This window comes from Grampus griseus (genome assembly GCF_964374135.1).
Source record: "Grampus griseus genome assembly, chromosome: 14".
Lineage (NCBI taxonomy): Eukaryota > Metazoa > Chordata > Mammalia > Artiodactyla > Delphinidae > Grampus > Grampus griseus.
In genome coordinates this window covers 9115461-9133684 of record NC_139008.1, presented here as the reverse complement: position 1 = coordinate 9133684, position 18224 = coordinate 9115461, and the positions used below count along the sequence as shown (strand labels likewise).

Genomic DNA, 18224 nt, shown 5'->3' with positions numbered 1-18224 from the left:
TTTGGGAGGGAGTGGAGGAGTAGTAAGAGTTTAGTTTTAGAAGAAGTTGGATTTGAGGGATTACTGAGGCATCCAGGTGACAGCAGTTCTGTGTGTTATTGGCCATATCGGTCTTGATCTAAGGAGAATGGACTGGGCACATGGCACATTATTCCTACTCCCCCCCTCCACTGGGCAGAGCCTCGTGACTTGCAGGATCTTAGTTCCCCGACCAGGGATTGAACCCATGCTCTCGGCCACTGGACCACCAGGAAATTCCCACATTATTCCTACTTTTTAAATTAACAGCTAATAATAGGGACTTCCGTGGTGGCGCAGTGGTTGAGAATCTGCCTGCTAATGCAGGGGACACGGGTTCGAGCCCGGGTCTGGGAGGATCCCACATGGCTCCGAGCAACTAGGACTGTGAGCCACAACTACTGAGCCTGCTGGTCTGGAGCCTGTGCTCCGCAACAAGAGACACCATGATAGTGAGAGGCCCGCGCACTGCGATGAAGAGCGGCCCCCGCTTGCCACAACTAGAGAAAGCCCTCGCACAGAAACGAAGACCCAACACAGCAAAAATAAATAAATAAATGAATAAAATAACAACTAATAATAAAAACTTAATGTTTTCTCTTTAGGACATATTTGTTAATCTCACATTCTCTCTGATTACACAGTGAATTTCTTCAGTGTAGCTGAATGATATATTAGAATGTTACTAAGCTTTTTTTTTTTTGCGGTACACGGGCCCCTCACTGCCGCGGCCCGTCCAGTTGCGGAGCACAGGCTCCAGACGCGCAGGCCCAGCGGCCATGGCCCACGGGCCCAGCCGCTCCGCAGCATGTGGGATCCTCCCGGACTGGGGCACGAACCCGCGCCCCCTGCATCGGCAGGCGGACTCTCAACCACTGCGCCACCAGGGAAGCCCTAGAATGTTACTAAGCTTTTTGAATGTTTAAATAAATCCACGTACTGATTCTTTATTTTTCCTCCCCTCCCCAGGTGCAAACAGGCAAACAGAAAACAAATCCATTTTGTTGATAAGTTAGTTATGATAATGTCCCTGTAGAAACCATGCTATTTCCTTTTCTCTATGGGATTTTATAAGTTTTCAGTGATTGGATTTAAATAGCTTTCTATGGAAGTCTGACTCCTGATTTTTACAGGTGCTCTATTTTGTTTAATCATTTAAATATTAGCAACAGCCCGGTGAGGAAAAGAGACATATTGCTTTGTTTTTGGCAGATCCAGAGAATGATATGGTGAGAGAAGGTGCTTATACTATTGACTAAAACTACAGTTCTGGATTATTTATGGATTTATCCCTGTCATTTGTCTTTTAACTGATCATAACCCTAGAAAACCAAGAATCTCTTTTATATTAAAAATGAATTATTTGTTTAGTTGTGAGGTAATATTACAAGGGGAGCTGTTTAAATACTTTTTATTTCAACCATTATATATAAAAACTGTCACTTGGAAAGTACAGAGATTGGCAGCTAATTCTCTAGTTGTGGTGTAAGTTTATTTTCCTGCATAACATCTTTTGCTGTGCATAAAAGTAAATTAGTTACTTGTCATTTGAATTTGAATATGGCTGGGTGATAATGAATTACAATTGGGATGGTATGGAAAGTTACCATATACATGCACTAGTTATAGGATGTCTTCCTCCATCTCCCTCACAAAGACGGAATAATGACTGGTAAACAACTTGTGGACGTGGTATTATTGGAGATAACATAAACTCTGGATAAATATTACTATATCAGAATTATTTTTACTACTTTATGGAACTTATTTTTTAAACCTTAGAGAATCAACAAGTGTTTCCAAGGTAGACTGGAAGGCTGTTAGTAAATGGATCATTAGCATATGCACGGGGTTATTCCAAACTGCCTGTGAGACTGCTGGAGCCATCTCATCTTACTGTGGAACTGATTCTTAAACTTGCTGACCATCTGAGTTGTGTAACAGTTTCACATACCTTAAATTCTTATTCCTTGTGTCTTGTATTTTATTTTGCCTTTATTTTTTCTTACTAATCTTTAGTATTGTGTGAGTCTTGTGAAATGAAACTTGGGTGAATTGAAGAAAGCACAGTTGTAGACGGTCCTAACCATACTTTAGTGTTAATCATCTTGTTTGGATTTGCCAATTGAAAATTCTGATTTCAGTTTTATCTTATGCTGTACATTATAGAAAGTATAGTGTAGTTTTTTTCCCATATATGGTAAGTATTTTGTGGATTAGTTGTCTCTGTTGCTTGAATATTGTGTTCCTGAGCCACTGCTAACAGAGAGTATGAAGCCCGCTTGGAAAGATACAGTGAGCGCATTTGGACGTGTAAGAGTACTGGAAGCAGTCAGCTAACACACAAAGAGGCCTGGGAGGAGGAACAGGAAGTTGCTGAACTGTAAGTAGTAGAAGCACTGCCCTTCTAGCGCTATCTTCATGTTATTAGGAAAGAGGGAATATTAACTATAAAACAATATTTGTATTTAAATTTATGGGGCATAAATTGGAATACATTACGTTAGTATAATGTACTGGTGTCTTGCCTGTTGTCATTTTGCAAGTAACAGTATGTGGAATATATAGTTGTGTGTACACTTATTTAGATATTTACTAGGCTTTTGAGTGTTCTTGCTGTATACTTTTACCTTGTAAATACTCTGGAAATGTGGTTCTAAGCAAAGGAAGCTGGTATAATCTAGAAGTAATATGGAGGCAGCAAATTAGCAGAAAGTTTTCTTTATTTTGTGGTCATTTGAAATTTAAGATAGTATTTAAAGCAGCTATCAAAAATAAGTACACAGTTTGAAGACAGTTTATCTGAGTGGGGTGGTTGAATGAGGTGTCTTAAAAATTCTGTCTGTTTTCAAAGGGCCTATTTGTCTGGGTAGTCTCTCAAAAAAAACACTCAGAATTTAGGCAGTAGAAGCATGCAGAAGGTAAGTAGAAACTAAGGATGATAAAACAGTACTCTTTTTTTTTAGTGTTTTTTTTTTAATTTAAGTATATTTGATATACAGTATTATATGTTACAGGAGTACATTATAGTGATTCACAAATTTTAAAGGTTATACTCCATTTCTAGCTACTATAAAAAAACAGTACTCTTTTAGAAATTCGGAGTAGAAACTTTTTCTGTGGACTTCTCATTGACTTCTCTTGATAGTATATAAGCAGAGAGCATACAGTTTAGTAATTAATACCATTTTGCTCTTTTGCCTGTGTAACAGAACACAACCTTCAGTTGAGACCTGGGGTCTGGTAATGGTTCCATCACTGATTAATAATTAGTGAAGTCTGTTAACCTGGTGCCTGTTTCTTCTTTGCTTGGGTCACTGACATAGTTCTGTTTTGGATTATTGTTATTTATGTATATGCCCCATTTAGTATACTAGACTCAGGGTTGGCCTACCTTTACTGTAAAGTGCCAGTTAGTAAATATTTTAGGGTTTGTGGGCCATGTGGTCTCTGTCTCAGCTATTCATGTATTTACTTCAGTGACCAGTGTGAGGACAGCAATGCTTTTTGAACAGCAGAGGCACATATGACAGTTTTGATGATTGGGGTTGTGCTTTGAGAAGATTAATCTGGAAGCGGTGTGCAAGATGAGTTAGAGAGGGAAGAGGCAGGTGGGAAGTCTGTGTAATCTAGCTAGGAGTATTCGGGTCGGAAATCATGGCATTATTGGGAATAGAAAGAATGAGATGGATTTACATTCTGAAAAGGGGGGTTTGGTCATAATTTTGGAAAACCACTACAAACTTTGTTCTTGAGAAGTCATAATACACATTAAAGATTTTCAGAAGACTGTAGTAAAGAAACTCTAGCTTGGTTTAGTCTTATGGGTTTTAAACTTATTCGACCTTAGATCCCATTACAACAGAGGGAAGTTCTGAAGAACACAAGTAGGGAATGTTTTATGTGATTTGATAGCTAATAGAATATAAGGAGTAATGGGAGAAATTGTTGAAAAAGACAGTGAGGTTTTATAATTTTTATTCAAAGTAGAAATACTTTTTTCTGATTATAAAAGAAATGCATACTTGTTATAAGAATGTAAACAATACAGAGTTAGTAAAAGAGTCTGAACATCATTGTCCAACTTCACTCCCCAGAAATAACCACAGACAATGAAGCTTTAAGCCTGAGTGACTGGGAGGCTTAATGGAAAGAGACAGTGAATTTATAGGGGCCAGGAAAGGCCTCGTGGAATTAAGGAAGTCTGAGGACATGTTGGAAGGGTGATTAAGCTGGGAGGGAAGACAGTGGGGAGAGGACAAAGGTAACAGTCTTAACAAAGGCAGGGAGACTTGAAGGTTATTGATCATGAGGGGAATAGCAGATAACTTGGTAGGTTAATTGTGAACGGAGTATGATAAGAGCTTTTAAGCCGCAGTTGGAGGAACATTTGTTATGAACAGCACAGAGAGTGATTGAGAATATTGTAGTATGATAATAAACCTGCTACTTGGATCTGTATGAATATTCTCATGCCTGATCCTTCCTTTTGCCCTGTAACACATATGTTAAGCTATCTGGTCAGAATTGGATATCTAACAACTCTCCATTTAGGTTGCTTCACATTTTCTGCTGTCATCAAGAATCCAGTAGTGAATATCTTTGTGTACCTATGACAGTTCTCCTAACTGTTGTCAAACTGCTTTCCAAAAGAGGTGAAACGTGGGCTTTTGGCAGAGTATGTGTGCTATTTTGCACCATTCACTTGCTCCTATCAGGGTGTGATAATTAAAGTTCTTTTTTGCTAGTTTAATAAATGAAAAGTGGTACATCATTGTTTCGCTTTGCAAGGAGTTCAAATCATGGTTCCAACATATTAACCATTCATGATTTATTTTTCTTATCTGTAAAATGAAAATTCTAGACCCCTCACAAGGTATTGTGAGAACTAAATGAAGGAATGCATTTTTATTGATTGAGACATAATAATTAAGTTATGGTCTCCCAACCAAAAATTGCGCAAAGGATGTGTATAAAGAATTCATACCTGAAAAGGGAAGTCAACTGCAAAAACGAATGGGAAAATGTTCAACCTTACTAATGATGTGCTTATTATTTTCATTTTATAGATGAGAAAATTAACATGGACAGGTCAGTTAGACAAAGCTATTTAAAAGTTCTTTCTTTATTCTGTATACCACATAGGTTTTAATCTTTGTATTCTCCAGTGCCTTGCATGTATTTGCTAAAGAGCTTTTTGCATTGAGCTGAGTAACTCTCCGGATAGACTCTCCTGCATTTTCTTGGTAACTGATGACATGTTTGTTTAGTTTGAAGGAGGAGTTCCCTGCCTGGTATGAGAAACTTGTTCTGGAAATGGTTCACCATAACACAGCCTCCTTAGAAAAGTTAGTAGATACTGCTTGGTTGGAGATCATGACCAAATATGCTGTGGGAGAAGAGTGTGATTTTGAGGTGAGTGCCTATTTTTATTTATTTTTTTAATGTGATTTGACTCACCAAATGTCAGGATTGGAGCTTCCAACATAGATTATAGAATATATTTCTTTGTGAGTAAAAATATACATTACATTTGAAGTCCACTTAATATCAAATATTTTAATCGCCAATTTTTTTTTTTTTTTTTTTTTTAATGTGTTGGGTTTTCGTTGCTGCAGGCGGGCTTTCTCTAGTTGCGGCGAGCGGGGGCTACTCTTCGTTGTGGTGCGAGGGCTTCTCATTGCGGTGGCTTCTCTTGCTGTGGAGCACGGGCTTCAATAGTTGTAGCTCGTGGGCTCTAGAGCACAGGCTCAGTAGTTGTGGCGCACAGGCTCAGCTGCTCCGCGGTGTGTGGGATCCTCCCAGACCAGGGCTCAAACCCATGTCCTCTGTGTTGACAGGTGGATTCCCAACCACTGCGCCACCAAGGAAGTCCCTAATCACCAAATTTTAGAACCACGTTTGTTATTGGGAATGTTGACTATTACAATAATTGTTAGACTGTATCATTGCAACGTTGTTTTCCCTGTTTTGTCCCTTTTTGATAACTTGATGCTGTATTGGCCTTGTTTGTTTTGTCATTTTTTTCATACTTTGTTTAAAAGACCTTTAGATATTTTTAGTCCAAATCTATGGAATCTATAGGCAAAAGATTTCATTTCCCTGCAACAGTGATTGAGTTGACTGTTTTGTTTTTCTATTTAAATTTTTAAATTTTCCAGCCCATTACTAAGGGATAACTATTACTGAAGTAAATAGGTAAGATAGCTATTACTATTACTAAAGGATTTACTAAAGTAGTTAGGTAAACTGTTTACGTAACACTAAAGCAATCCCTATATAATCCTTTGAAAACTTACGTAAGATTCAGGGCGGAAGGGAACTAACATTTGTTGAATTTCTGTATGTACTGGATACTGGGCTAGTTGCTTTACATAATGTCTTACAGAATCTGCACAGAAAAGTGAGGTGGTAAACAGGCACAGATGTTTAAGTAGCTTGTTCAGGTTTATATAACGTACTAGTTAGTACTAGTGATTTCATCTGTATGTAATGAAATGGCTGACTGACAGTGGCCTGGACTTCTCAAACTTTAGCCTAAATAAAATCACTTAGAGGATTACTGAATGTACATTCTTGGGCCCCATCCCCTGAGAGCTTGATTCAAAAGGTCTAGGGTAGGGCCTGAAAGTTTGCAGTTCTAACAAGCTCCAGGATGTGATGATACGAATCCTCTGGGGACAACATTTTGAGTAGCATCGGCTTAACCAATGAAGACATTTGATTATCTCGCATAATAAGTCTTAGAGGCAGGCAATTCCAAGTTTGGTATAGAGGCTGAATAATATTGTCAAGGACTTAAACTCCGTCTCTCTGCCTTTCTGCTCCGCTTTTCTCAGTGTGTTTGGTTTTGTCCTTAGCTTTGTTGCCTCTTGGTTGTGAAATTGTGACTGTGAGCACAATTGTTTGCTCACTCGCAATTCAGAGTGATCAAATATCTAAGCACAGTAAGAAAATCTTTACCAGAAGCATATTCCTCCTGTCCCCCCCCCCTTTATTTTAAAAAATATTTATTTATTTTGGCTGCGCTGGGTCTTATTTGCGGCACGCAGGACCTTTGTTGTGGCATGCGGGCTTCTTAGTTGCGGCATGCGAACTCTTAGTTGGCAGCATGCATGTGGGATCTAGTTCCCCGACCAGGGATCAAACCCGGGCCTCCTGCATTGGGAGTGCAGAGTCTTACCCACTGGACCACCAGGGAAGTCCCCCTCCTGTCCCCTTTTATCTTTACATGTTATTGCCTAGACCATGGCTTACATAATCCATCAGCTGCAGGGGGGCTGAGAAAGTGAATACTACCTTTTTTATAAAGCCTCAAAAGAGACAGGCTGGCAAGAGAAGAGGAGGAGGGGAATGGCCTAGGTAGCCCAACAATAGCCAGTAAGTCTGTGTCTATCTGGCTCCAAAGTCCTTGTTCTTTCTTTAATTTACTTTGACTCCTTGTATCTCCTAGCTACTTCTTTAAAATTTTGTAATTGTCTGTGGAATCATCATTGGGTTTTAATCACACACTGTATCATTCAGTGTCCTGGCAGGAAACAGATGGCATATTCATATAGTGTAATCAAATTGAGTTTAATAAAGGAACTACAGACAGCAGACAGCAGTCTGATCTAGGTCAAGGAAAACTAACAAGGTTAAAGTACCTCATGGCTGTCAATAGTGGAGAGGCTTTACTACTTCTAAACCCCAAGTAAATGAGGGGAGGGAGTGGATACAGGAACTAGGAGAGAGTAATGTAATTGTAGAAAAGTACTTTGGTAGTGAGAAGTAACCAACCTGCTAGGGAGACAGGGGAATGAATATACCATATGATTTTCTGCTTATGCTTCCCATGGGTGGAACTCACCAAAATCTAGAGGGCAAGGGAGCCCTTTGATGTAGTTCATAAAGATCAGCCTGTTTAAGCACAGAGCAAGGCAGAGAAGACTGGAGACAGATATGGAGTGGCAAAAGGAAGATACTCTGCACACATCTGCAAGGTGGAAGAGGAAGAGTTCCAGGAAGGGGGGGAGAGAGATTAGGGAGATAGGCGTGTCCATAAACATATGAAAAGATGTTTACATTCATTAGTAATCTAGGAAATCAAACTGAAACCGTAGTGAGATCATTTTATACTCATCAGATTAGTAAATAAGAAAAAGTCAAAATAATGCCAAATTTTGACAAGAATCTGGAGCTGCTCATTCACTGCTAACTATTTTGGTAAATGCTTTGGCATTATTGAATACAGTGGACTTTGACTAGGGTTTTTATTCTTGAGTATTTACTCTTTTGATAACTAATAATGTTGAGCACCTTATGTGCTTGTTGCTATCCTTCTATTTGTATTTTCTTTGGTGAAGTGTCTGTTCAGATCTTTGTCCATTTAAAAATTTAGTTTAGGGCTTCCGTGGTGGCGCAGTGGTTGAGAGTCTGCCTGCCGATGCTGGGGACACGGTTCGTGCCCCGGTCCGGGAAGATCCCACATGCCGCGGAGCGGCTGGGCCCGTGAGCCATGGCCGCTGAGCCTGCGCGTCTGGAGCCTGTGCTCTGCAACGGGAGAGGCCACGACAGTGCAAGGCCTGCGTACCGCAAAAAAAAAAAAAAAAAAAAAAAAATTTAGTTTAAATTTAAATTGTTTATTTTCTTGTTTTTAAGTTGTGAGACTTATTTATATATTCTGCATACATATCCTTTATTAGATATGTGTTTTTGCTTTTTCTCCCAATCTAGGGCTTGTGTTTTTACTCTCTTAACAGTGTTTTTTGAAGAGCACAAATTTTTAGTTTTTTTTTTTTTTTTGCGGTACACGGGCCTCTCACTGCTGTGGCCTCTTCCGTTGCGGAGCACAGGCTCCGGACACGCAGGCTCAGCGGCCATGGCTCACGGGCCCAGCGGCTCCGCGGCACGTGGGATCTTCCCGGACCCGGGCACGAACCCGTGTCCCCTGCATCGGCAGGCGGACTCTCAACCACTGCGCCACCAGGGAAGCCCAAGTTTTTAGTTTTGATAAGCCAAATGGAAAGAAAGTACCTAACCATATCTGTAATTATGTGTAATATAAATGTTCTAAAAACTTCACTTAAAAGGTAGAGATTGTCAGATTGGATAAGAAAGCAACACGCGACTGTCTGCTGCCTATAAGAAAGATACAAATAGAATAATATGAAAAGGGTGGAAAAAAGATACCATCCTAACATTAGTCAAAAGAAATCTGGTATGGCTGTATAAGTGTCAGACAAAGTAGGTTTCAGGACAGAGAATATTACCATGAATAAAGAAGCATTTCATAATGACAAAGGGATCAGTTTATTAAGAGGGCATAGCAGTCCTTAATGTTTATGTATTTACTAATGAGAGCTTCAGAGTACATGAAGCAAAAATAGAACTACCAAAAGAAATAGACAAGTCAAAATTATAGATGGAGATTTCAGCCCCCTCCCCTTTTCTCAATAACTGGTAGAAAGAGTAGACAAAAAGTCAGCCAGAATATAGAAAACCTGAATAACATTATCAACCAACTTGACCTAATTGTCATTTATAAAACATTCCACCTAATAACTGCAGAATACACATTCCTTTCAAGTGCATAGTTTATGATGGTAGACCATAGTCTGGGCCATAAAAAAAGTCAGTAAACTTACAAGGGTTCAAATCATACAAAGTATATACTCTGACCAGAATGGAATTAAATCAATAACAGATATCTGGAAACTCTGCAAATAATTGGAAACTAAATAACACAACTTTAACTTACTCATAGATTAAAGAAGAAATCAAAAGGGAAATTAGATAATATTTTGAACTGAATGAAAATACAGTATATTAGAATTTGTGAGATACTGCTTACAGTAGTGTTTAGGAGAAATGTATAATACTAAACATCTCTGAGAAAAAAAGAAAGGTCTCAAATCATTGACCTTGGCTTTTACCTTGAGAAATAAGAAAAAGAACCCAAAGGAAACAGAAGAAGAAAGGAATTAGTAAAAATCAGAGCAAAATCAATAAAATAGAAAACAGGAAAACCATAGAGGAAATCAGTGAAACCAAAAGCTGGTAATTTGAGAAGATCAATAAAATTAATAAACCTGTAGGCAAACTCAGGTTAAAAAAAAAAGAAGACACGAATTAACCAATATGAAGAATTAGGTGATATCCCAACAGAGCCTACAGATATTGACAGAATAATAAGGGAATATTATTAACACCTTTAAGCCAATAAATCTGACAATTTAAATGAAAACATTCCTTGAAAGACACAAACTACCAAAACTGACTGAAGAAGAAATAGAAACCTTTAATGGCCCTTTATCTATTAAATAAATTGAATTTGTAATGAAAATCATCCCACAAAGAAAACTTCAGGCCCAGATGTTGTCACTGGTGAATTCTACCAAACATTTAAGGAAGAAATAATACCAATTCTATATGTTATTTCAGAAAATAGAAGAGGAGGGAATTCTTAACAAATCATTTTATGAGGTCAGCATTACCCTGATACGGAAACCGTATAAGCACAAGAAAAAGCCACAGACTAAGACAAAAAGTATGTTCACAAAGCTCTCTTGTGAACCTAGATATAAAAGTTCTAATAAAAATTTTAGCAAGTGAAATCCAACATTATGTTAAAAGGATAATACATCATGACTAAGTGGGGTTTAGCCTAAGAATGCAAGGTTTTAAATTTCTAATTCTCCTTACTGATAAACCATACGATCATCTCAATTTACACACAAAATACATTCGACAAAACCCAAATTCCTAATAAAAACTCCCAGATAACTGCAAATAGAAACTTCTTCAACCTGATAAATAGTATTTACAGAATAACAATCTACAGCTAACATCATACCTAATGATAAAAGACTGAATGTCTGCTTTCCTACTCTACTTAATATTGTACTGGGGGTTCTAGTCAGAAAAAGAAGTAAAAGGCATCCAAATTGGAAAGGAAGAAGTAAAATTGCAGACAGCACGATTGTCTATGTAGAAAATCTCATGGAATCTACCATATAAGGTACTAGAACTAATAAGTGAGTTTAGCAAGGTAGCAGGATACAAGATAAATACAGTTATCCCTTGGTATCCGTGGAGGATTGGTTCCAGGACCCTGTGGATACCAAAATCTGCAGATGCTCAAGCCCCTTATATAAAATGGTGTAGTGTTTGCATTTAACCTATGCACATCCTGCAGTATATGTTAAATTACCTGTAGATTACTTATAATACCTAATACACATGTAAATGCTGTGTAAATAGTTGCCAGTGTGAAGCAAATTCGTATTTCGCTTTTTGGAATTTCTTTTTCTTTCTTTTTTTTTTTTTTAATATTTTCGATATGTGGTTGGTTGAATCCACAGATATGGAACCCGTGGAAATGAAGGGCCCACTATACAAAAAAACAATTTGCATTTCTATGTGTTAGCAGCAAACAGTTGGAAATTGAAATTTAAAAATTCAATACCATTTATAGTAACATCAAAAAATCTGGAATACTCGGAGTAAATCTGACAAAAGATGTGTAAGACCTATACACAAAACTATAAAACATTGCTTAGGGAAATTAAAGAAGGCCTTAAATGATGGAGAGGTAGACTTTGTTCATTGGTCAGAAAACTAAATATTGTTAAGATGTCAGTTCTTCCCAAATAGACGTATAGATTCAACACAATTAATAGTAAAATCCCAGCAGCTTGTTTGTAGGGATTGCCAAGCTGATTGTAATGCAAAAAACCTAGCCAGAACAACTTTGAAAAAGAACAGCAAAGTTAGAGTCCTAATGCTGTCTGATTTTGAGCCTTATTGTAAAGTATTAAGACCGTGTGAAATTGGTATAAAGATAGACCAGTAGATCAGTGGAACAGAGTAGCATCCGGAAATAGGTGTGAGCACGCGCGCGCGCGCACACACACACACACTCTCCCTCTCTCTCTCCCTCTCTCCCTCTCTCTCTCTCTCTCTCTCTCTTTCTCTCTTTCTCTCCCCCCCTCCCCGTGCTGATTTTTGATAGAGGTGAAAGGTAATTAAGTGAAGAAAAGATAATCTTTTCAACAGATGTTCTGGAGAATTGAATATCCATATATATTTTTTTTTAGAAAATGGAAATTCTTGAACTTTATTTACACATTTCTCAGGTTTGTGCAGTAGTTGCCCTTTGGCATTAGTATATTGGTACGTGAATTATGAACTAGATTGTGATCATTTTATTTTTTAAGATGTCATATTTCAACCTGGAGATCTGAGAAATAAAGTTGAAAAAAATCACTGTGCTTGACTACTTTAGAGTTTCAGTGACTTTTGTCAGGTGAGGTGGAATGTGTATTGGATAATATATTCTAAATGTTACCTTTAGGTTTCTAGTTCTTAATATCTTTTTTTTCTTAATATTTATTTATTTATTTGGCTGAACTGGGTCTTAGTTACGGCATGCAGGTGCAGCATGTGGGATCTAGTTCCCTGACCAGGGGTTGAACCTAGGCCCCCTGCATTGGGAGCGTGGAGTCTTAGCCACTGGATCACCAGGCAAGTCCCCTTAATTATTATCTTTGATTCTTTCTCCTATCTCCCTTATAGGTTGGGAAGGAAAAAATGCTAAAGGTGAGGATTGTGAAGATTCATCCTTTGGAGAAAGTGGATGAAGAGGCCACTGAGAAGAAATCTGATGGTGCCTGTGATTCTCCCTCAAGTGACAAAGAGAATTCTAGCCAAATCGCTCAGGACCATCAGAAGAAGGAGGCAATTGTGAAAGAGGATGAAGGAAGGAGAGAGAGTATTAGTACGTATGATAGTAGCTTTCCTTAATGAGTTATGCAACTCATATTATGCGCAAATCTTTTTGAGTTCTCTAGCAATTAAATTTGTAATTGGGTTTGTTGCTATATAGACATGATTTTGTCTGTTTATGATTCGGAAAACAACTAAAATACCTACAAAGTGAATCAAGATTTAAATCTCCCTACACAATTAAGACAATTGGGAAGTCATTTCCTCTAGTTGCTTGGAAATCTATGTGCACATACCTAGCTACCCAAGATGGGAAAGTAAGTTTGCCTGCCTTTTCTCTTTAAGTTGGAATTATGTATATGTGTGGAAGGGGTGTGATCAGAGTATGAGGGATAAATTCTAATCTCTGTTTCTCTTCACGTTGCAAGCCAGTGTGACAGTTTTGAGATACTTCCTTTTATCTGTATTTTGTAACTCAAATTTGTCTCAGATGGGAGCTGCCAGAATTCTGAAACACTATGATATCTGAAAGTAATTTTTAGGGACTTGGAGACATAATGTAATGTTTTGAAAGTTGAAGAACTGAGACATTGCCCATTGGAAAAATAAATCGTCCTCTGAGGTCGTCTTTTTTTTTTTTAAATCTGTGTCAGTAAGGAATTTGACTGGGATAGGTGTCTTCTGTCTCCACAAATATGAGTACTCAAGTAGTCATGTATATTGATCCCCTTCCCCATGATTGTTAGAGGATCAAATTTTACCTCATTATTTAACTATTACAAAGTTTGAATTAGAACATTTCATTAGAATGTTATGCTGTATGTCTTCCATTCTATTCTTTGTCTCTCCAGATGTTTTGGATATGTGCAGATGGTTTTAAAGGAATGTTCTTATCTAGTCCCGAGGAAACTTCTGAGACTCGTCTGCCCCAGTTGTTGATGCTTCAGTTTTGTTTTCCACTCTGCATTTTGAATGCTAACGTCTATGTTTTTCAGTTTCTCTTTTCCTTCTTTTTGATACTGAAGTTTTCTAACATGTATATTACTTATAATTCCCAAGACTTGAGGTTGATAAGTGTGTTGGTTAGGTGTTGACTGATGATACGTCTTCTAACACTTCTTCTAGAACCAGATCATTGGAATACCAATGATGTGTTACAGTTGTTAGTTTTATGCCTTAAACGTGTACTAGGAACCCCTAGTTTTAGGCTTTGGCTTCTTTTTTAGGGTGTTATATGCCTTAGTTTAGGTTTTAATTTTGGGATATAATGTTATTGCTAGTATGTGGAAAGAATGGTAGGCAGGCTAAAGAATGTTATGATGTACTCTGAATGTTTTCAGGGGGAAAACTGATTAGAATTTACATAGAAATATGAGAGACAAATTCCAGTATACGAAATGTTTTCTCACAAGGTAACCTTCCTTCTACTTTATGGGGGGAAAAATGTATTAGGCAGGAACTTTTCAGTTTTGTGTTTTTAACCTCACTGTTACGAATGTCTGTGTTCTTCCTTCATCTCAGAAGGGATCTGTCTGTCCTTCCTCTTGGTCAAGATACTTGTGCTTTGAATTCCATTCCTTCCTGCTTTCTCAAGGATTGGGTTAACTCTTATTATTCTACTCTACAGTGTTTTTAACCCTCTCTCTAATGGTTCTTCTCAACTTATAAATGAAGTTCCATTTTCTAAAAACAAAAACATACCCTCCCTTGATCCTGTTGTTCTATTTCTGTCTTACTCATTCAAGCCAAAGTTCTTGAGAATGTTGTCTCCACTTTCTGACCATCAGTTTATTCCTTATGCTATTATAGTCTAACTTCTGCCTCTTTAGTCCTAAAACTGTTCCTAATAAGGTTATGGGTGACCCCTAATTGCCAAATCCACTGATTTCTTCTTAGTCCATTTTACTTTTCTTTTACATTTAACACTGTTGGTCACTCTCAAATCTTTTAGTTTATTTGATAGCACAGTCTCCTATTTCTCTAACTACTTTTCTTTTTTATTTTCTTTTTCCCCACTGCCATTCCTTAGATTTTTTTCATATGGTTTTTGTTCTGCCTTTTTATTTTTATTTATTTATTTTTTTTGCCTTTTTATTTTTCACTACATCATCATCTACTTGATTTCTAAGGCAGAAAACTTAGAAACCTTTAATATTCCCACATCTAGTTGGTTACCAAGTCTGTCTTCTTGACTCTTTCCTTCACCATTCTGATACATTAATCCAGATGTTTAAGATTATATCTTATGATTCCCTTTCTTCAGTCTCACCTTCCCATTTTATTCATTTTCTAACTGCTGAAAGTGCTTTTTCTTTTTCTTCATTTTTTCACACTAATGCTCTTTCCAAAATGTACATCTAGTTAGTTAGATCAAAAATCCTTTGTTTCCCTAGTGTCCGTAAGACAAATTCCAGCCTATATGAATGGTATACAAGGTTCGTTATAATTTATAAGCCCCTACTTACCTCTGTAGTCTGATTTTTTTAATTGTACTGTAGATCATATTCACCTGTATCTCATTATTTGCAGTCTCTGAACAAGTCATATTCTTTCTGAGTCTTCCCTGCCTATCTTCCAGACTAAATTAGACATTGCTTCTCTCTTTTTGAGAATTTTTCTCTCTAATCTAGTATTTTTCTATACCAGTCTCTATTATAGTATTTACCCATTGTATTGTAATTATTGTTGACTCCTCCCATAGACTTTAGCTACTTGAAGTAAGGACCTTATGATTTACCTTAGGGCCCCATCACTCAGTGCTTGGTTGCAGAGTAGCTGTTCAGGAAGATTACTGAGTGGATAGAATTAAAAGAATTATTTTTTTCACTAACTTTCTATTGATTTGATTAGATGACAGAGCACGTAGATCTCCACGAAAACTTCCTACTTCATTAAAGAAAGGAGAGAGGAAATGGGCACCTCCAAAATTTCTGCCTCACAAATACGATGTGAAACTACAAAATGAAGATAAGGTTAGTTGGCACTTTATATTAAACCTCTTACATGTAGTAGATGTTGTTTAAGAAAATATCAAAGGGCTCGTTTTCTCGTAGAAAATGTGCTAAAGAAAAATGTAAATAAATGTTTCTACAACAAATTCTGAGTGGTTTTCTGGTCTTTGTAATTATGACTTTAAACTGTATTGTCTTTCCTAGGAGATAGCATGCTTTTTCCTTTTTAATAGGAATTATTAGGGTGTGAGAGTAGTTTACATTTGAGCTTCAAACTTAGTTATTTGAAAAAATAAGACTCTGTTTCCAGTGGTTATGGGCTTCCTGAGGAAATAGCTCTTCCCAGTTAAAAGCAGAGCAATTTGTAATATAATTAAACTCAGAAAGTGAGTTAACTCTAACCAGTGCTTTTTCAAGGCATCTGAAGCTAATAACCTAAAATGGTGAATACCCTTTAAATAACTTAGTACTATGTTTTATTGATTCTGAGATGTTCAACTTTCATATTTTTATATTTCCAGAATAAGGATATGTATCTTTTTTTTTTAAATTGAAGTATAGTTGATTTACAATATTGTGTTAGTTTCTGGTGTACAGCAGAGTGATTCAGTTATACATATATATATGTATATTCTTTTTCATATTCATTTCCATTATAGTTTATTACAAGATATTGAATATAATTCCCTTTGCTATACCGTAGGACCTTGTTGTTTATCTATTTTATATATAGTAGTTTGTATCTGCTGGAATCAGGATATATCTCATTATCAATTGGCAAGAATTCTTTTCTTTGTGGTACATAATGTGTCTTTCATTAATAGCATTCTAGATTTCATGAAATATGCCATGTTGCTTTTGGGTACTTTTATTCCTATATGTCTAAGATCTCATCATTAGAAAGAAGCAGGAGGGCGGCTAGGTGTGGAAGGCAGTTGCACATTTGTCTTCATGTCTAACTGTTATATAGAAGAAACAGCTATGGCCTGAGAAATTAAATAATTCTATCAAAGTTCCTAATTTAATAAATGAGATTAGGAAGGATTATAACCTGGATCTCTTGCCTCTTTAGAGTGTTGTTTTTTTCCCACGTCAGAATGCTGACAAGTCTTATTTCATTTTGACTCATTTGTTTTATAGTTAGTGACCTGAAGACATTACTGGATTGTTAGGATTTCTTTATATTTGAAAATTGTGTGTTAAATACAATTTTTCACTAAGTTTCTTAGCTCCCGTTCAGCAAGGTGGCTAGTTAAAACATCATTGCTGGGACCTCCCTGGTGGCGCAGCAGTTAGGAATCCACCTGCCAATGGCAGGGGACACGGGTTCGAGCCCTGGTCTGGGAAGATCCCACATGCCACAGAGCAACTAAGGCCGTGCGCCACAACTGCTGAGCCTGCACTCTAGAGCCCGCAAGCCACAACTACTGAAGCCTCCGCGCCTAGAGCCTGTACTCCGCAAGAGAAGCCACTGCAATGAGAAGCCCGTGCACTGCAATGAAGAGTAGACCCCGCTCGCCGCAACTAGAGAAAGCCCGTGCACAGCAGCGAAGACCCAGTGCAGCCAAAAATAAATAAACAACAAATAAATAAATAAAAGAAAAATGAATCCCTTATTGATGTACCTTTATGTAGTATTCCCTTCCTTTTCCCCCTTCCTTTTATAAGCGATTGATGATGACTTTCCATTTACTTCTTTTTCAAAAAAATTTATTTATTAATTTATTTATTTAGCTGCACCGGGTCTTAGTTGCAGCATGCACGATCTTCGTTGCCTCGTGTGGGATATTTAGCTGTGGCATGCAGGCTCTTTGTTAGAGCAGGCGGGATCTAGTTCCCTGACCAAGGATTGAACCTGAGCCCCCTGCATTGGCAGCATGGAGTCTTAACTGCTAGACCACTAGGGAAGTCCCTCCATTTACTTCTAAATTCTTAACAAGAGGAACTGTTGGTTCAACAGATATACCCATTTTTAGGACTTTGATACATATTGACACATTGCCTACAGATATCTTTAACATTGTGTCTCTGAAAATTATTCTTCTTCTATCTAGTATATAACCTATTTTATAGGTGTAATGATGAGTTTTCCAGAGAGAATATAAATCTTTGTTCTCATTGGTTAATTGCTTTTTACCCCAGTAGTGAGTTAACTATTTCTATTTGTTAACCTAGATCATCAGTAATGTGCCAGCAGACAGCTTGATTCGTACAGAACGCCCACCAAATAAGGAGATACTTCGATACTTTATACGGCATAATGCATTACGGGCTGGTACTGGTGAAAATGCACCTTGGGTGGTAGAAGATGAATTAGTGAAGAAGTATTCCTTGCCTAGCAAGTTCAGTGACTTTCTGCTTGATCCATACAAGGTAAGGTCACTTAAGTTTTGGACAGCAGGATGGAACACTATTGAATGAATTTATTTCCTCTGATGGTTACAGTAGATTTTGAACTCTAACTTCAGATAATGAATTCAAAGTTTTCACGTATATCTATTTCATATAGGTTGTGATTATGGGGTTGGTAGGGAAGAGGCCACACTGAAT

The 18224-nt window shown here is 37.4% G+C and overlaps 1 protein-coding gene across 1 annotated transcript in view; it reads left to right on the top strand.

Annotated features, from left to right (window-relative positions):
• Positions 1-18224, top strand: part of BAZ1B (bromodomain adjacent to zinc finger domain 1B) — a 66109-nt gene that overhangs the window by 6649 nt on the left and 41236 nt on the right. Inside the window, exons 2-6 of the mRNA XM_082669741.1 lie at positions 2285-2401; positions 5289-5433; positions 12574-12775; positions 15574-15695; positions 17850-18047. Of these exons, the coding sequence (XP_082525867.1) occupies positions 2285-2401; positions 5289-5433; positions 12574-12775; positions 15574-15695; positions 17850-18047 (784 nt within the window). The remainder of the gene's footprint in view (positions 1-2284; positions 2402-5288; positions 5434-12573; positions 12776-15573; positions 15696-17849; positions 18048-18224) is intronic.